This window comes from Heloderma suspectum, chromosome 3, assembly GCF_057233095.1.
Source record: "Heloderma suspectum isolate Gila_16-S chromosome 3, 16-S_ref, whole genome shotgun sequence".
Taxonomy (NCBI): Eukaryota; Metazoa; Chordata; class Lepidosauria; order Squamata; family Helodermatidae; genus Heloderma; species Heloderma suspectum.
Window position 1 is genome coordinate 202,812,557 of NC_139460.1, and position 16,459 is coordinate 202,829,015.

Sequence of the window (16,459 nt, forward strand, 5' to 3'; positions counted from 1 at the left end):
AGAAAATAACAAGGTCTTACCTAGGTGCCAGGCAAACTTCTCTAAGGAGCTCATTCCACAGTCGGGGAGCCACAGCAAAAAAGGCCCTCTTAGGATGCAATCGTATGTATGTTTAGACAGGATAAAGTCCTACAAGTCCCAGGAATGCTGGGAGTTGTAGGATTTTTTTTCTGTATAAACATGCATAGGATTGCACCCAGAAGCATGTTTATTCATCCTTCTATAGGCCCTTGGAGCTGTCACATTCCAAAGCTGATGTGCTTTTAATTATGGCATCTGAGGCTATGGCATCATGTGACTTCTGCAATTTTACCTACATAGTTCTTTTTGGCTAACCCTTCCATTAACAGTTTTGCTGGGTAGCACTGACATGTCATTGTTCATTATACTGTCGCAGCAATACCTTTCTGATCTTTTTCTGTAATCTAAAACAAAAAAAGAAAAGAAAGTGTTTGAAACTGAAAGTACTGGATTCTTTCAATTTCTTTGTGCATTAAAAAAAGAAAAGAACAAAACCCACAGCCCTGCTGCCTTTGTTTTGAAAGAAGTAATAACTTGTTCAGTTTAACAAGCTACAAAAACATTTAGAATTTGTTCAACAGTCAGTCTTGAGTAGCAGGTGGCTTGCATTTCATAGGCTTTTAAAACTGCATCTGCTGTTCCAGATTTTTAAAAGACATATATGGTGGTGTTAATAAATGCTCAGTATACAGTTTTTTGCTGTGCTTTTAAAACAGGCTTTGAAGACATTGCTTTTTAAAGGGACTGACACAATATAGCATGTGTAGAGGTGGAGGGAAGAGGGAAATGTACTGTTTGCTTAAGAAATCCTTAGAAACATCAGGCACGATGACCCAGCCTGCCAAGTAAAGCACTTTTAAGCCCGTTTGGTTTAACTGGAAGAGTTAGGCATATGCTCAGATCTTTTCCAGTGAAATAATGGCACCCTTTGGATTAATGCAGTGTGTAACATGTGGGGCTGTCTTTAAAAACGGTCCAGAAACTTTACTTCATCTGAAACAGGATAACTAGACTGTTAATTGTGACTAGCTGATACAGTCATAATATGCCAATACTTTGCTATCTGCACTGGTTGCCAGTCCATTTCTGTGCCCAATTCAAAGTGCTGGTAGGGGGGCCAGATTACCTGAAGGAGCATTTCTTCCCATATTTACCTCCCCATACCCTAAGGTTATTGTTTCAGGCACTCCTGCAGGTGTCCTCTCCAAATGAAATGAGATAGGTGCTACAAGAGAAGGCCCCATCAGTGGAGGTGCCCCATCTGTGGAAAGCTCCTCTAGAAAGGCTCACCAGGTCCTGGTGCTAGTGGTACACTGGTGGTACTGGTGGTACACTGTGGTCCTTTGGGTGCTAGGTGAAGACCTTTTTATATTCTCAGGCATTTTAAGACCTGTTTTAGTGCTTTTAGATCTTTGCACTGTTTTATTTTTGCTGCTGGTTTTACTTTGTTTTTTATTATGTGCTGCTCTGTTTTTATCCCTGCCTTTATCCGGGTTTTATTATGCATTGTTTTATTATCACTGTTTTATTGGGGGTTTTATTGTGCATTTTATGTTTTTAGTCTACCCATACAGGTCCTGGAGAACTTTGGTTACTGGACAGTCTAAAAGTGTAAACCATAGATAAATATACAAACAAACTACGAAGTGCTTCCCTTTGGTTTGTTCATGCCCATTCTTGATATGAAACGTTGCGATGAGAAAAATGAAAAATGTCTTGCCCTTACTGTCTTATTTTAGGGACTTGATTTATCAGCCTGGCTTCATATTTCCTAATTACTTACTCTTTCCAAAGGAGGGAATGAAATTCTCCCACCCACAGTCTTGTTATGAGTATTTTCAAGCTGCAGGCTTTTTAGAGATCAAGAATGCCACTTACAGCGTACAAGTGCAAAGCCTAGCCCAGCATCTTAGCACTGGGTGTGTGTGTGTGTGTTCATTTCATAAGTAATGAAAAATTGAACTGGATGGTGGGTACAATTAGAATTCATTTTTATTACCCCATTCATCACTCATTCAGAAGTAGTGGGCTTACCTTCTCTGACAGTAGTGGCGATCCTCGCAGTGGCAGCCTCTCCTGGCAGCTGCCATTTTATTTTCTCAGAATGCCCCAGACAATGTGTCATTCCAGGGCAGCTACCAGAGGAGGCCACCTCTCCTACTCTATCAGCTGCCACCCCCCTCCCCGAGAGTACCTCAGAATGACACAATGTTTGGGGCATTTGGGGGAAATAAGATGGCAGCTGTTGAAGAAGATCACCAAAATCCTATCCACCAGCAAGGGCTTCTACTGTACTGTATACTATACATATTTATTGACAGATTTTTTTTTTTTACTTTTTTACTTCGCCTTTCCTCCAGGCAGCATATATAGGGTCCCCTCTCCCATCCTCAGACAACTTGATGGAGTAGATTAGGTTGAGAGATCATAACCATCCCAAGGCCACCAAGTCATATCACAGCAAGTGTCATAGCACAGCAAGGATTTAAACCCTGGTCTCTCTGGGGTCCAACATTCTATCCACAGCAGCACTCTGGTTCTGTCTTGACTGAATTTTTATGCAGGGCTTATTTTTTTGAGACCCCTAAAAATGTAAGGCCTTAGGAACATGCCTAGTTTGCTTGTTGGTAAATGGGAGTGGTCACTTATGAATTGCCAAAAAAGAGGACAAAGGATGACACTGACTTGCATCAAATATGCATGTGCTAAGGTGCACATTTAGAAATAATTATCATAATTTAAATAGAAATAAAGTACATTTCATCGTAGTGTGGAAGACTATGTCCAGGTGACCTGTGTGCCTGTCTGCTCAGTCTGCTGCCCAGGTGCACACTGTTGATAGGCAACAGTTGTTATAGTTCTTTTTCTTGAAACCAGACTTGGGCCTTTAAATTGAAAACTTTAAAGGAGGACAAATGGCCACCCTATGGTATATCTAGTCTAAATCAGCCACGGAGGTTATGTTCAAGGGACTGAAAACAGCTTGCTTGGGACTCAAAGGCAGTCTCCCACCCAGGCCGATTAGGCCAAGACCCACTTTGCTTTAACAACAGAATGCCATCAGAACTGAAATCAATTCATTCCCAAAAATTCTGCTCAAAGGATTTTGAAGGCAAATATTATCTGAATATTCCTTGATTAGTCACTAAATATTTTGATATTTGTATTTGATATTCTGGAATAGCTAATTTCAGTATTTGTTATTTGACAATGCATAGTTGACATGCCATGGCAGTATTTAATAATTTGATGGCAACCATGCAATTGTAGGTAGAAACTGGCAGTGTTTGATAGTTGACATGCAGTGGTCTGCGGACAGCTTCTCAGATTTCACCTTTGACACTTGCCAAAACAGTCAAACAAATCGAAAGCCCTCAAGGGTTGAGGTAAAATGGCATATTCAAACTGTAAATTTGAACTGTGTGTTCAGGATTTCACTGTCAGAGTTAATATGGCAAATTGCTAATATTTGTGTATATTCATTCCAGCTCTAAATAACATCAGGTGCCCTGAGTATGTCTCAGGATGTTCACTTTGTCGGTAAACTTGACTTAGCTTTTGCTTTCTGGATTTTCATGTGGAGTTTTGCTTGTTTGTTCTCCACAGCCTGTGACCTGATGACCTTGGGGATATTAGCCTTAGTGACCTCAACTGGTTGTGCCTCCGCCAACGCCCTGCAGTCTTTGACTGATGCCATGCACATCCCCCACCTCTTTGTACAACGCAACACAGGAGGGTCTCCACGGACCGCTTGCCACCTAAATCCCAGCCTCGAGGAGGACGAATACACGCTAGCAGCCAGGCCACCTGTTCGCCTCAACGATGTTATGCTGAAGCTAGTCACCGAACTGCGATGGCAAAAATTTATAGTATTCTATGACAGTGATTACGGTAAGTGCAGGGAATCATTTCAGAAACATCCCCCCAAGTCTCCATTATTTTGAGCATTCTGTATTCTTTATTTCTGCTGAAGAAGGTAGACCGAAAACATGCTTTGGTATGGTACTTTGGGGTTTTGTGTAACCAGTGGAGAAAAGCATATTGAATGGACACCGTTCTTTTTTTGCTTTCCTTTGAGTGAAAGGTTGCTGTGAAAACTAATTTTCAGCCAGACTGCAAGTTGCTTAGCAACACCTTATCAAGACAGCTGAAGTTTGATTCATCTCACAATTTTTCAGTAAAATATTAATACACTGTTGACACTGATTGGCAGGGTTCATATACTACATGCAAGGCAGTACACAACGAGAGTTCCTAAACCAGGCCTCTGTGATTTGCTACTTTTCAAGTCTCTGCGTTGCTTCCTTTAAAATTTAATTTTCCGTATTGCCACATGTGTAATTTATTTCTTTATAGTTTTTTGCCCTGTTTCTGCTTTCTGTATGGAATATCATAGCAGCCTCTTTCTGACCAGATAGGATATTAGCATTTCCCCTCGATCTTAGGTAAAGTCCACATGAAGAATTTCTTTCTGGCATGAAACTTAAGAATCAATGGCCGTTACCTTGCTGAAGAGTTTGGAGAGCAGAAATCTCAAAACCTAAGGGCCAAACCATGCAAGGCATGATTCATGCAATTAGCAACTGCATCAATATTTTTGAGACTAAGGAGCAGGCACAGAGCCTGATGAGATCAGGACCCTGATGGGAGTTAGGGGGCTTTAACCCTCCCACCCTGCTCAGGTCCTTATCCAGACGGGGCAGGGGGGGGGGACATGCCTTGTATTTTCATTGGAAGAAAAGCTTCCATTGGCATGAATGGGAACTTTTTGTCCAATGCAAATAACAATTTCTGGGGACTCTCATGGACCAGACCCCTGAATCCTCATACTCAGAGGACCCTAGTACCTTGAACTCTAAAGATCCAGAATTAATGATTCAGGGAGAAAATTTGGTCATGGAAAAGTGTCATGAGGCTTTCACCTCTCCAGGACCCAGTTCCCCAAGAAGATCTCAAAGGTCGGCTCCCCTGCATCCAGAGGAGCTTGCCTGGCTGCCTTCAGACTCTATTCATGTGGATACTAGCATGCTGCAGCCACTCGTACGTCATCACAGCTGCTAAAATGGGCTAGGCCCTTTTAAGAGACAAAGCCTCCATCAGAGTGGGGGTGGAGGCAACCAGCCTAACATAAAGTAAACTGTTATTTAAGGCTGAGTCTTGATCTGCTCCTTGTTGGGGCAACATACAGACAACTTTGTCTTATTTTAAGCCCACTTGGAGCTTTCTGTGGTGCTGATCTATTCCCATCTGTCTTCCCTGTGAAACCTGACCTACTCAGACCCTTGCTAAAGATCTGATCCCTAGAACAACCCTGCAACCCAAGATCCCACAACACCCAGCAAGGTAAAGCCCTTGCCACAGCTGAGGCAGCACAGGGCATTGACAAGACCCATGGCCTGAAATGGTACAGTGGCCTGATCTGGATCAAGACTATATCAGTGGGGAAAGGGTTAAAGCTCGCTATCCTTCATGCCAAAATCCAGACCCAGGTAATAATTTGATGGCAACCATGCAATTGTAGGTAGAAACTGGCAGTGTTTGATAGTTGACATGCAATGGTCTGCTGACAGCTTCTCAGATTTCACCTTTGACACTTGCCAAAACATTCAAACAATATCCCCCTTCCCATCCTAGTGCCTGCTATTAACTCTTTAAAAGCCATTCACACAATTACTAACCTTACTAATTGTATGAATAACGTATCACATCTAATTTGGCCTTAAGTCTGTCAGCCATGGGGATAAGATGGGTTAGTTGGCAAAGATGTAGATGATTGGCACCTTCCACATGGTTGCATTGTAGTTGTACTTACAATTACTTGTAGTTGAGCCATGCCACTGTAGTTTTGTGTGAAAGGGACCTCACTCTATACAAGGTCAAGATTAGGAAAGATCTGCTTGGCATGGAAATGAAGACAAGTCAAACAGAGGTCAAAAGCCAGGCAAAGGTTGAATCCTAGAGATCATTCTGGAAGGCAGGCAAAGGAAGGAGAAAGACTCCAATGTACCTATTTGGATCAAGGCAGGCATGGATAGCTATAAAAACAAAAAAGAGCTAGAAGGGAAAGTAAATAGAATTCTAGGATGCAAGTTTGGTAAGGCTGGGAAGCTGTCATGAAACTGCTCTCAGTTTGGGCGCAATCCTATGGGGATAGTCAGCTGCCTTTGAACTCAGAGGTGGCCAACTATCCAATGAAGGGCAGGCAGAGCATGGAGGGAATCCTCTCTTCGGCACTCTGGCTGCCCTGCATTTGTGGCTAGATGGCCAATTTTGGCTGTCTAGCCTGGGCGCATCAGAGCGGGAGCAGGGGGAGGCCAGATGGTGCATAGAAAGCATCATTACAGCGCTTACATGGTCTTCCCCCCTACCTGACCTCAGGAACACCCCCTTTTCATCCTCTCTGCACTGCTTTTACGAGTGTGGAGCCGGGGACAAACCACACTGCCTCCAAGGCAGGGAGTCAAGTTTCTGGTAGTGGACACCAACCTCTTACATATTTTGTTTCTCCTCCAAAGTAAGAGATTTGCTTAGAGAGATGGTGTTGGAAGTTGATCAGAGGTGGGACACACTGCAGAAATGGTTAGCTAACCCAAGATTTGGCACTGTTACATGTCTACTGGGTCATAGTCTTAGGGCCATATACACTTGTAACTGGGCCCAAAGAAGTCTGCTTGTAGTCAGAGTAACAGGAACCCTACTGCTGTCCCAAAGAGCATTTTTTAGACCCTTTCATAATGATGATCTGTTTCTGTTTTGGAAGGAGTAACTTCCTGGATTGATTTTAACTTCTGTTTTGTTGTGTTGCGGTGCTCTTGGAAGAGAATATGCAAATTGTCTTCTTTGATTTTAAATGTGCACAAGCACTTTTGAGTTTTAAAATATGAACTGGTCTGTATGTTTTGCTCTGTTGTGTAGAGATTACTGAACAGGCAGATGAACAGAAAATTTGGAGTTAGGAGAAGTGTGTTTTATATGTAATAAACAGAGATTATAGAGTGCCTAATTTTGCCATCATTACTCCTTTGTTCTGCGGCATAGATAAATGTCTATATAATTAAAGGGGGGGTATGTAAAGTGAAACTATTCCTAGTAAACGTAAAGATGGGATTCAGTTGCTTGTTTGTGAATAAAAACAAGTTTTGCAGATATTTTGCACTAATTTAAACCGAAGAGTAATATGAAGGCCATCATTTCAGATTAGACATTGGTCACAAACTTGTAAAAGTTGGTTATGACTAGGCCATATTGAAATAGTGGGATCTAGTCATGATTAAGGCAGCATCTTATGATGGAGCAAGCCTCACTGGATTCAGTGAGACTTACTTCTGAGTAAGACAAGTATAGGATAGCACTGTGAATGTTTGTAAAAATGCACTTTCAAATGTCACTGAAGGAGGGATATCCGTCACTGGGAAATCCTGTTCTTTTTTGGCTTGACGGAATTCTGTGGTGTGCACAACTCGCTTTGCGTCTGTGAGCCAAGCTGCGGGCTATTCCCTGGACTCTGGGAACTTTTCTGCACATTTGTTTTTGGCAGATTCCACTATTTGCACAAATTTCTGTGCAAATTGTGCCCAAACTTGTGCAAAATACAGCCAAATTTACACTAGTTATGCAGATTTGGCCATCATTTGTGTAATTTGTGCAAATTGGGCCGTAGTTTGCACAAATTCAGCTGTAATTTGCATAACTTGCTCAGAAATTTGTGCAAATTGCAGGACCCCCAACCCACACAAAATTCCCAGAAAATCCATGAACTGGCCTGACTCATCACTCATGGCACATCAAGTTGGGTGCTGCAGGGGAAACCAAATCAAAGTCTGAGAGGCCCAGCCTAGGAAGACTCATTGAACTCCACTCCCAAGTGGATTTTCTTTGACATCCCTGCACTGAAGTTATATGGGTTGAAGAAGGGTGAGCACAATGATAGTGTTTTCTGCATACCAGGACTTAATTTCTGCATTAAGTTAGCACAGACAGACATTATATTGTCCTGTTGGCTAATGTTATTAATCTTGAACTGTACATATGTTTACCCAAGGAACCACACAGTCCCTCTGATCACTAAATTCTCTGGTTTCCTTTGACTGAATATTCTCCAAATGCCATGTATGACAAGTTTCATTAATGAATAGTCAACTTCACGTTTTGTTTTGTTTTTAAAATCGAAGCACTCATGTAGCAACATGCTTTACTTGCATCAGGCAGTCTTGAACTATATCTTGGATTGCATAGTATACATGCTAGAAAATACTGGTTTAGTATTCAGGTTTCAGTTGCTACATTGAAACAGCAATTGGTCACTTATGGAGCAATCCTATGGCCACTAGTCAGTGGCTAGACAGCCATCGGATATGTGGTTTCTGGGAACTGACCTTGGAGCCCGCACTCCGAGGTCGGTTCCTGGAGAACCGACCTACCCCCCGTTCCAGGCAGCACGGAATAGCCCTGTGCTCCGTGCTCAGAAGAGGAGCACAGAGCGGCAAAAATGGGGTGTTCCAGGGGGTGTTCTAGGGCAGGGAAGGCAGAAATGCTGGTATGACATATCCTGTGTGTTGTCCGGCAGCCTCCTCCGCCGCTCTGCCTTCCTGCGGCTAGACAGCTGAAATCAGCTATCTAGCCACAAATGCAGGGCAGGAGAAGCATGGAGGGATCGATCCCCTATCTAGCCACAAATGCAGGGCAGGAGAAGCATGGAGGGAACGATCCCCTCTGTGCTTCTCCTGCCCTGCATTGGATAGGTGGTCACTTTCGAGTTTGGAGGCAGCTGCCTATCCCCATAGGATTGCTCCCTTAGTGTAATTTTTAGATGATTGCCCTTGGCATACAGACCAATTATGATCAAACTTTCCAAAACCTAGAAAAACAAACTTTCAGGTGATACAGAAAGATGGAAATGGGTGAGGTTAGAAAAACAAGAGAGAGAGAGAGAAAATGGGAACACTATTTTATCATGTCAAATGAAGAGGTTATTTCTCTGTACACAAGCTGAATCTCAGCCAACAATGTGATGTGGCTGCAAAAAAGGCCAATGCTATTTTGGGCTGCATTAATACAAGTATAGCTTCCAAATTCCATGAAGTACTAGTTCCCCTCTACCTAGCACTGGTTAGGCCTCATCTTGAGTACCGTGTCCAGTTCTGGGCACCACACTTTAAGAAGGATGCAGACAAGCTGGAGAGGGTTCAGAGGAGGGCAACAAAGGTGATCAGGGGACTGGAAACAAAGCCCTATGAGGAGAGACTGAAAGAAATGGGCATGTTTAGCCTTGAGAAGAGAAGACTGAGGGGAGATAGGATAGTGCTCTTCAAGTACTTGAAAGGTTGTCACAGAGAGGAAGGCCAGGATCTCTTCTCGATCATCCCAGAATGTAGGACACAGAATAATGGGCTCAAGTTATAGCAAGCCAGATTCCGGCTGAACATCAGGAAAAGCTTCCTTACTGTTACAGCAATACAACAGTGGAACCAATTACCTAGGGAGGTGGTGGACTCTCCCACACTGGGCATTCAAGATGAAGCTGGACAGCCACTTGTCAGGGATGCTTTGACTTGGATTCCTGCATTGAGCAGGGCGTTGGACTCGATGGTCTTATAGGCCCTTTTGAACCCTACTATTCTATGATTCTATGGACCTTTGTATAACTTGATCATTGGTGACTAGTAATTAGTTCACATGTAACAGTAACCCATAATTTAGCATTATTTTTATGAGCAGGAATGTGCCCGCGTGAAGTAACTGTCTAGCCTAGAGGAAAATCCCACACACAGACTGATCATTCCTTTCCCACCCGCAGTTCTGTGCTGAATTTGTTATGCTGTAAAGTTGGGGTTTTGGGGGGCGGGGGAGGAATCCTTTAACTTATAATTGAACAAATTTGAACTGAAAGCTATGGTGTGAATAATATTATGCATTTCATTTTTATTCCCAGAGTTGCTTTTGTAACTGCAACGGCATTTTGTGCAATTAGGTTACTTAATTTAAGTATGGATTTTGTCATTTTTGCCTGTTAGTCTTTTTTATTTAGTAATTTTATTTAGTAATACATATATAATACGTATATAATACGTATAGACAGTATTCCAGCTGAGCTATTTAAGATCCTAAAAGATGATGCTGTTAAAGTGCTGCACTCAATATGCCAACCAATTTGGAACACTCAACAATGGCCACAAGACTGGAAATGGTCAGTTTACATTCCAATTCCAAAGAAGGGCAACACCAAAGAGTGTTCAAACTACTGTACAATTGTGCTCATTTCACATGCCAGCAAGGTGATGCTCAAAATCCTACAAGCTTGGCTTCAGCAGTATGTGAACTGAGAACTACCGGAAGTACAAGCTGGGTTTCGAAGAGGCAGAGGAACTAGAGATCAAATCGCCAACATTCGCTGGATCATGGAGAAAGCAAGAGAATTCCAGAAAAATGTCTATTTCTGCTTAATTGACTACGCTAAAGCCTTTGATTGTGTGGATCACAACAAATTGTGGCAAATTCTTAAAGAGATGGGAGTACCAGGCCACCTTACCTGTCTCCTGAGAAACCTTTATGAGGGTCAAGAAGCAGCAGTAAGAACCGGACATGGAACAACCGATTGGTTCAAAATTGGGAAAGGAGTACGACAAGGCTGTATATTGTCGCCCTGCTTATTTCACTTATATGCAGAGTACATCATGAGAAACACCGGGTTGGATGAATCAGAGGTCGGAATTAAGATTGCTGGGAGAATTATCAACAACCTCCGATAAGCAGACGATACCACCCTAATGGCAGAAAGCGAAGTGGATCTAAAGAGCCTCTTGTTGAGGGTGAAAGTGGAGAGTGCAAAAGCTAGTTTGAAACTCAACATTACAAAAACTAAGATCATGGCATCTGGCCCCATCACTTCCTGGCATATAGAAGGGGAAGAAATGGAAGCAGTGACAGATTTTACTTTCTTGGGCTCCAAGATCACCGCAGATGGTGACTGTAGCCATGAAATTAAAAGACACTTGCTCCTTGGGAGGAAAGCTATGGCAAACCTAGACAGCATAGTAAGAAGCAGAGACATCACCTTGCCGACAAAGGTTCGTATAATCAAAGCTATGGTTTTCCCAGTAGCAACGTATGGCTGTTAGAGCTGGGCTATAAGGAAGGCTGAGTGCCGAAGAATCGATGCTTTCGAACTGTGGTGCTGGAGAAGACTCTTACGAGTCCCCTGGACAGCAAGGAGGTCAAATCAGTCAATCCTAAAGGAAATCAACTCTGACTGCTCATTGGAAGGACAGATACTGAAGCTGAAGCTCAAATATTTTGGCCACGTAATGCGAAGAGAAAACTCCCTGGAAAAGACCCTGATACTGGGAAAGATTGAAGGCAAAAGAAGATGGGGACGGCAGAGGATGAGATGGCTAGATAGCATCACCGATGCAATGAATATGGACTTGAGCACACTCCGGGAGAGAGCGCAGGACAGGAAGGCATGGGGTCACGAAGAGTCGGACACAACTGAATGACTGGACAACAACAACAAAATACATATGGAACACCAAAAATGTAATTAAATTACGAAAATCTCTTAGAAATATACTTCCACTTCTTGGAGAACATAATCCTACTTCCAAACACCTTTAAATTTGATCATTGCTAAAGGAAATGTATGGAGAGCCAATATGACATCATTGTTGTGGATCAGGGTGACCTCAGTTTGAATTCCCACTTACTGGATGACCAGTCACTGTCTCTCAGCCTAAGTTACAAGGTGGTTGTGAGGACAACATGGTATGATTCCCATGTATCCTTTCTTCACTCCTTGGGTGAAGGAGTGGGACATAAGTGTAAGAAAGAAAGAAAGAAAGAAAGAAAGAAAGAAAGAATCAATCCAATATTGCAGACTCATTCTATAGTGTAAGAATCATTGGGTTGATTTATGTTTTAAAGTCACCTGTGTGGTTTTCATCCTTCATTGCTGCATGGTAAAGCCCAGTGATGTAGATATGACCACTGGAGAATTTGGCAATGTAGCCTTTGAATGTCCTTAGGCCAGCGGCCCCAAACCTTTTTGGACCCCTGGGCACATTTGGGAATTTGAGAAACACCGTGGGCACCACTACAAAATGCCTAATCAGTGGATCACTGCTTTGGCATCTACCTGTCGCATCTATGGATCTTATGCTGCATCATATTCAGCAAATCTTTTGTTTTGTGCCAAAGGGACACAATGAATCTTTAATAAGGGATTGTCCACTTCAGCTAATTGCTGGTGATGCGATACAGCTAATGCTTCTTTTAAACATATGTATTGGCAATGTCCAGTAGTGGCTTCTTTGGAGGAGAAGGTTATTACACAGATAAATTTTGTGCTGGAACAGTCTTTAATAGTCTCTAACGTACACGCTCTTTAAAAGTATTTACCTGCTTCATGGAAATTAACCGATAGTGTAAATGGATTCTCCATGCCTTTTTGACACTTTGACTAAAAGCCTGATATTACAACATTGGAAGGAAAAACACTCACCTCCTATAATACAATAGATTGAGGACCTAAGGATGCTTTCAACATTTGAACAGGTGACAAATAGCCTCCACCTTTAAATGGATACTTATTTGGATATTTGGACTGCTTTTGTTGAAGCCTGTGTATAATTGCTAGAAAGTTGTACGCATTTGATATGCTTTGATTGCTCTGGATATATACAAATCCATCTACATATGGATTAAATTTTTAAAAATGTCTTGTGGGGGCCTGCAGGCACCACGTTGGGGACCCCTGACTTAGGCCTTCTAAGGCTAGGACCCTTTAAGGCAAGGATGGGGAATGTGTGGCCCTCCAGATGTTGTTGGACTGCAACTCACATCATCCCTCACCATTGACTACCCTGGCTAGGGCTGATGGGATTATTGCTCTGTCCCTTGCCAGTTATGCCATGCGGTGCCAAAGGGCTCTATTTTATTCCCCATGTTGTTCAACATCTACATGAAACCTCTGGGAGAAGTTATCCACAGATACGGGCTGAGGTGTCACTAATATGCGGATGACACCCAGCTCTATCTCTCCTTTTCATCAACTCCAGGTGAGGCACTGAATGTTCTGAATCAGTTCCTGCAGGGCCAATAAACTGAGACTCAATCCAGACAAGATGGAGGTACTGTTACCGGGTGGTTCGTCTGCCCAGCAAAGTGATGCCAGTTTAACCTGTTCTGGAAGGGGTTGCTCTCCCCCTAAAGGATCAGATTTGTAGTTCGGGGGTGCTCCTGAATCAAGTATTGTCATTAGAGGCACTGGTGGACTTGGTGACATGGAGCACCTTTCATCAGCTTAGACTGAAATACCAACTACATCTGTCTTTGGACAGAGATAGCCTAGCTACAGTTGTGCATGCTCTGATAACCTTTCATCGCATTGTCTGGAAATTTTAGCTGTTCCAGTATAGGCCAGCGAGATTGTTAATGGGGATTGGCCAACGTGATCATATTATGCCAGTACTTTTCCTTCTTCATTGGTTGCTAGTCCATTTCCAGGTCTGATTCAAAGTGCTGGTATTAACATTCAAAGCCCTAAATAGCTTAGGGCAAGGTTACCTGAAGGATCACTTCCTCCCGTATATATCTGCCCAGACCCTAAGATCGTCTTCAGCAGTCCTTCTCTGGGAGTCTTCACCAAAGGAAGTGAGGTGGGTGGCTAGTAAAAAGAGGGCCTTTTCTGTCATGGCACCCCAGTTGTGGAATGGGCTTCCTGGCGAGGCGCCCCTGATGCCTAACTTGCAGTCTTTTCAGTGCCAGGTGAAGACTTTCTTGTTTTCTCTTGCATTTTAGTCTTTCAGTTTCTGTGTTTTCAATCTGCTGCTGTATTTTAAATCTTTGCAAGGCTGGAATATTTTATTTAGGTTATTATTTTTATTGTATACTGTAGCTTTAAACTTTTATATTGTCTTTTATCATGTTGTATTTTATGTTTTTAATTGTTGTGAACTGCCCAGAGAGCTTTGGCTATCAGGCAATATAGAAATTTAATAAAGAAATAAATAAATAATTTTTGATGATGGGTACCCAGCAACCATCACACATACATTCTAACAGGAAGGAGCAAGGCCTTTTCTACAATAGCCATATGGCTCTAGACCAAGTTCCAAGTAGAAGCACGTCAGGGTTTTTTTTGTATATATCTTTGTTGAGGATTGATTAGGGATGTACGGACTGTGAAAAATCCATTCCGTCTGTGTTTTGCAGATTGTCAAGTGCCTTTTGTTCCATTAGCTGTACAGAGATGGATGTAAATATTTTTTTCATCATGCGGAAAAATAAGTAAATAATTACGTAAGTATTTACGTAAGTATTTACATAATTTACCTTAGTACGTAACATTTAGCGTATTCTCCCCCGTTCCATTCAATCTTTCCTCAGCGAAAACGTATGTATTTTCCTACGAATTTATATGCGTAAATTTTGGGAAAGTAAAAAAAAATCATCCAAAAGGCCACGGAGTTCACGTGGCCTGAGGGGGTCGCTCCGCAGAGGATTCCGATAGAAATTAGAAATCCAAGCTCATTTTAGTCCATCTTGAATTTCTCCAGCATCCCTAGGTTTGATCTGCTGCTTCTATTTGCTCTTTTTAATATTTTGATTTGATGGCTGTTGAAGAATGAATTTAGAATTTGAATACAGCTTTTTTCTTGGAATTAAAGGTGAGGTTTTAAAAATCTTGATGTAAGGTTAGGGTGGCCACTTATGAATCACCAAAAAAAAAAAGAGGAAATGCATCACCAAAGGAGAATACCATTTTGCAGAAAATGTGCATTTGTTGATTTAGATGTATAGATGTGGATTTAGAAGTAATTTTTACAATTTAAATAGAAATACAGATCATCTCACTCTAATGCGAAAGCATGTGACTAGGTGGCTTGTGTACCTGCCTGTTCAGTCTGCTGTCCTGGTGCTAACTGTTGATGGGAACAGTTCTTAGGTTTCTTTCTCTCTTTTTTAAACTGGATTTGGACAGGAGAGACCTTTGAATAGAGGACTGTCCTCTGTCAAGGAAGACACATGGCTACCCTGTGTAAAGTGCTTTGGGTTGTAGGAGACAGAGTTGGTAGAAATGAATTTAAGGGAGTAAGTAACGATACAAGAGCTAGACTTGGCAACATGAGGTTGGGGAGATGTGTAAAAGAAAAATATGCACACACACTCCTGTCCCCGGTCGAAGTGGTCCCCTTCAACCCTTCTGAGCCAAGAGACGAGACCCAACAGGTCCACTCTGTATCACCAACCATGGATCAGGGAAAAAAATTCTATTCAGTCCGATTTTCATCATACGTACTAATTGTGTACTCAATTATCCTTATGTAACTACTCACAAACAAGAGCATCCTTGTTCTTGAGCACCCTGAGATTTGCCAAAGTTCAAAAAATGTGGTGGGGGGGACACTAATGGGGCAAAACAGAGTCCAATGAGGGTTGAGCATGCACATTGGGCACACAATGCTGACTGCCTGTTGGGAAGGGACAAAAATAGAAAACTGAGTGGGAGGGGGAATGGAATGGAATATCTTGGAAGATGGTATGCCTGATTAGCTGGAATACTGAAAAGGAACACTCCACAGAGCAGTATTGCGCAGGTCCCACTTCTATGTATATTGTTAAGAAGTATCCACAAAACAGTGCAGGATGCATTTCTGTTTACATACTTTGTTTAGGACTAATTCCTAGATTTTCCTCTTCAGGAGAACTCCTCCCAGGAATTCTCGGCCTGACTCAAAACTTCTCAGCCACTCCCTTTCTCCAGGAAACTTTCACTTCCCTATATACTAAGGGCCGACCTTCATGATGTGCCAACCATTGATCAAGTCCATTTGAAGCAGTGGTGGAAGGCATGTCTTCAGGTGCCTGACGTCTTCTTTCTCTCTAACCTGGTTTGCATGACTTGACAACCCATGGTGGGTCGTCAGCCTCGTTTGTTTCAGGGTAGTTTGTCATGACATCTGAACCCAGTATGGTTTTCTCAGTGTGGTTTGTTAACCATGCACAAGCCACCTTGAGAACACATGGCTTGTTGTTGGCTTGTTGTTCACGATGCCTTGTTTTCTGAGTGGCTTGTTGTGACGTGTGAACCCGGCACGATGGCTTATGCATGGCTTGTTGGAAAGGGCTACAGAGCCACCTTGCAAGAGCAGTAAAAAAAAACACCCAGTCACTCCTTGTGCTCTCGCTTACAATATCCCTTCTCTATTATGTCTTGAAATGACACTGGTCAGTTTACAATTTGTGCAAATTGGCAGTAACTATTGAACTTTAATGAACTTGCTCAAATCTCCCCAAAAGTTTTTTTCAAAATAAAGTTAAATTTGCACCAATCTCCCCAAAGGTGAAACAAAACTTCTACAAAATAAACTCTATTCTGCTAATGAGTGCATTTGCGCCCATTAGGAGAGCACCAGAGTAGGCTGCTGAGGTTGTGCTGCAA

The 16,459-nt window shown here is 42.4% G+C and overlaps 1 protein-coding gene across 1 annotated transcript in view; it reads left to right on the top strand.

Annotated features, from left to right (window-relative positions):
- GRID1 (glutamate ionotropic receptor delta type subunit 1) overlaps positions 1-16,459 on the top strand; it is a 1,081,869-nt gene that overhangs the window by 432,446 nt on the left and 632,964 nt on the right. Inside the window, exon 2 of the mRNA XM_084841879.1 lies at positions 3,628-3,912. Coding sequence (XP_084698005.1) covers positions 3,639-3,912 — 274 coding nt within the window. The 5' untranslated portion in view covers positions 3,628-3,638. The remainder of the gene's footprint in view (positions 1-3,627; positions 3,913-16,459) is intronic.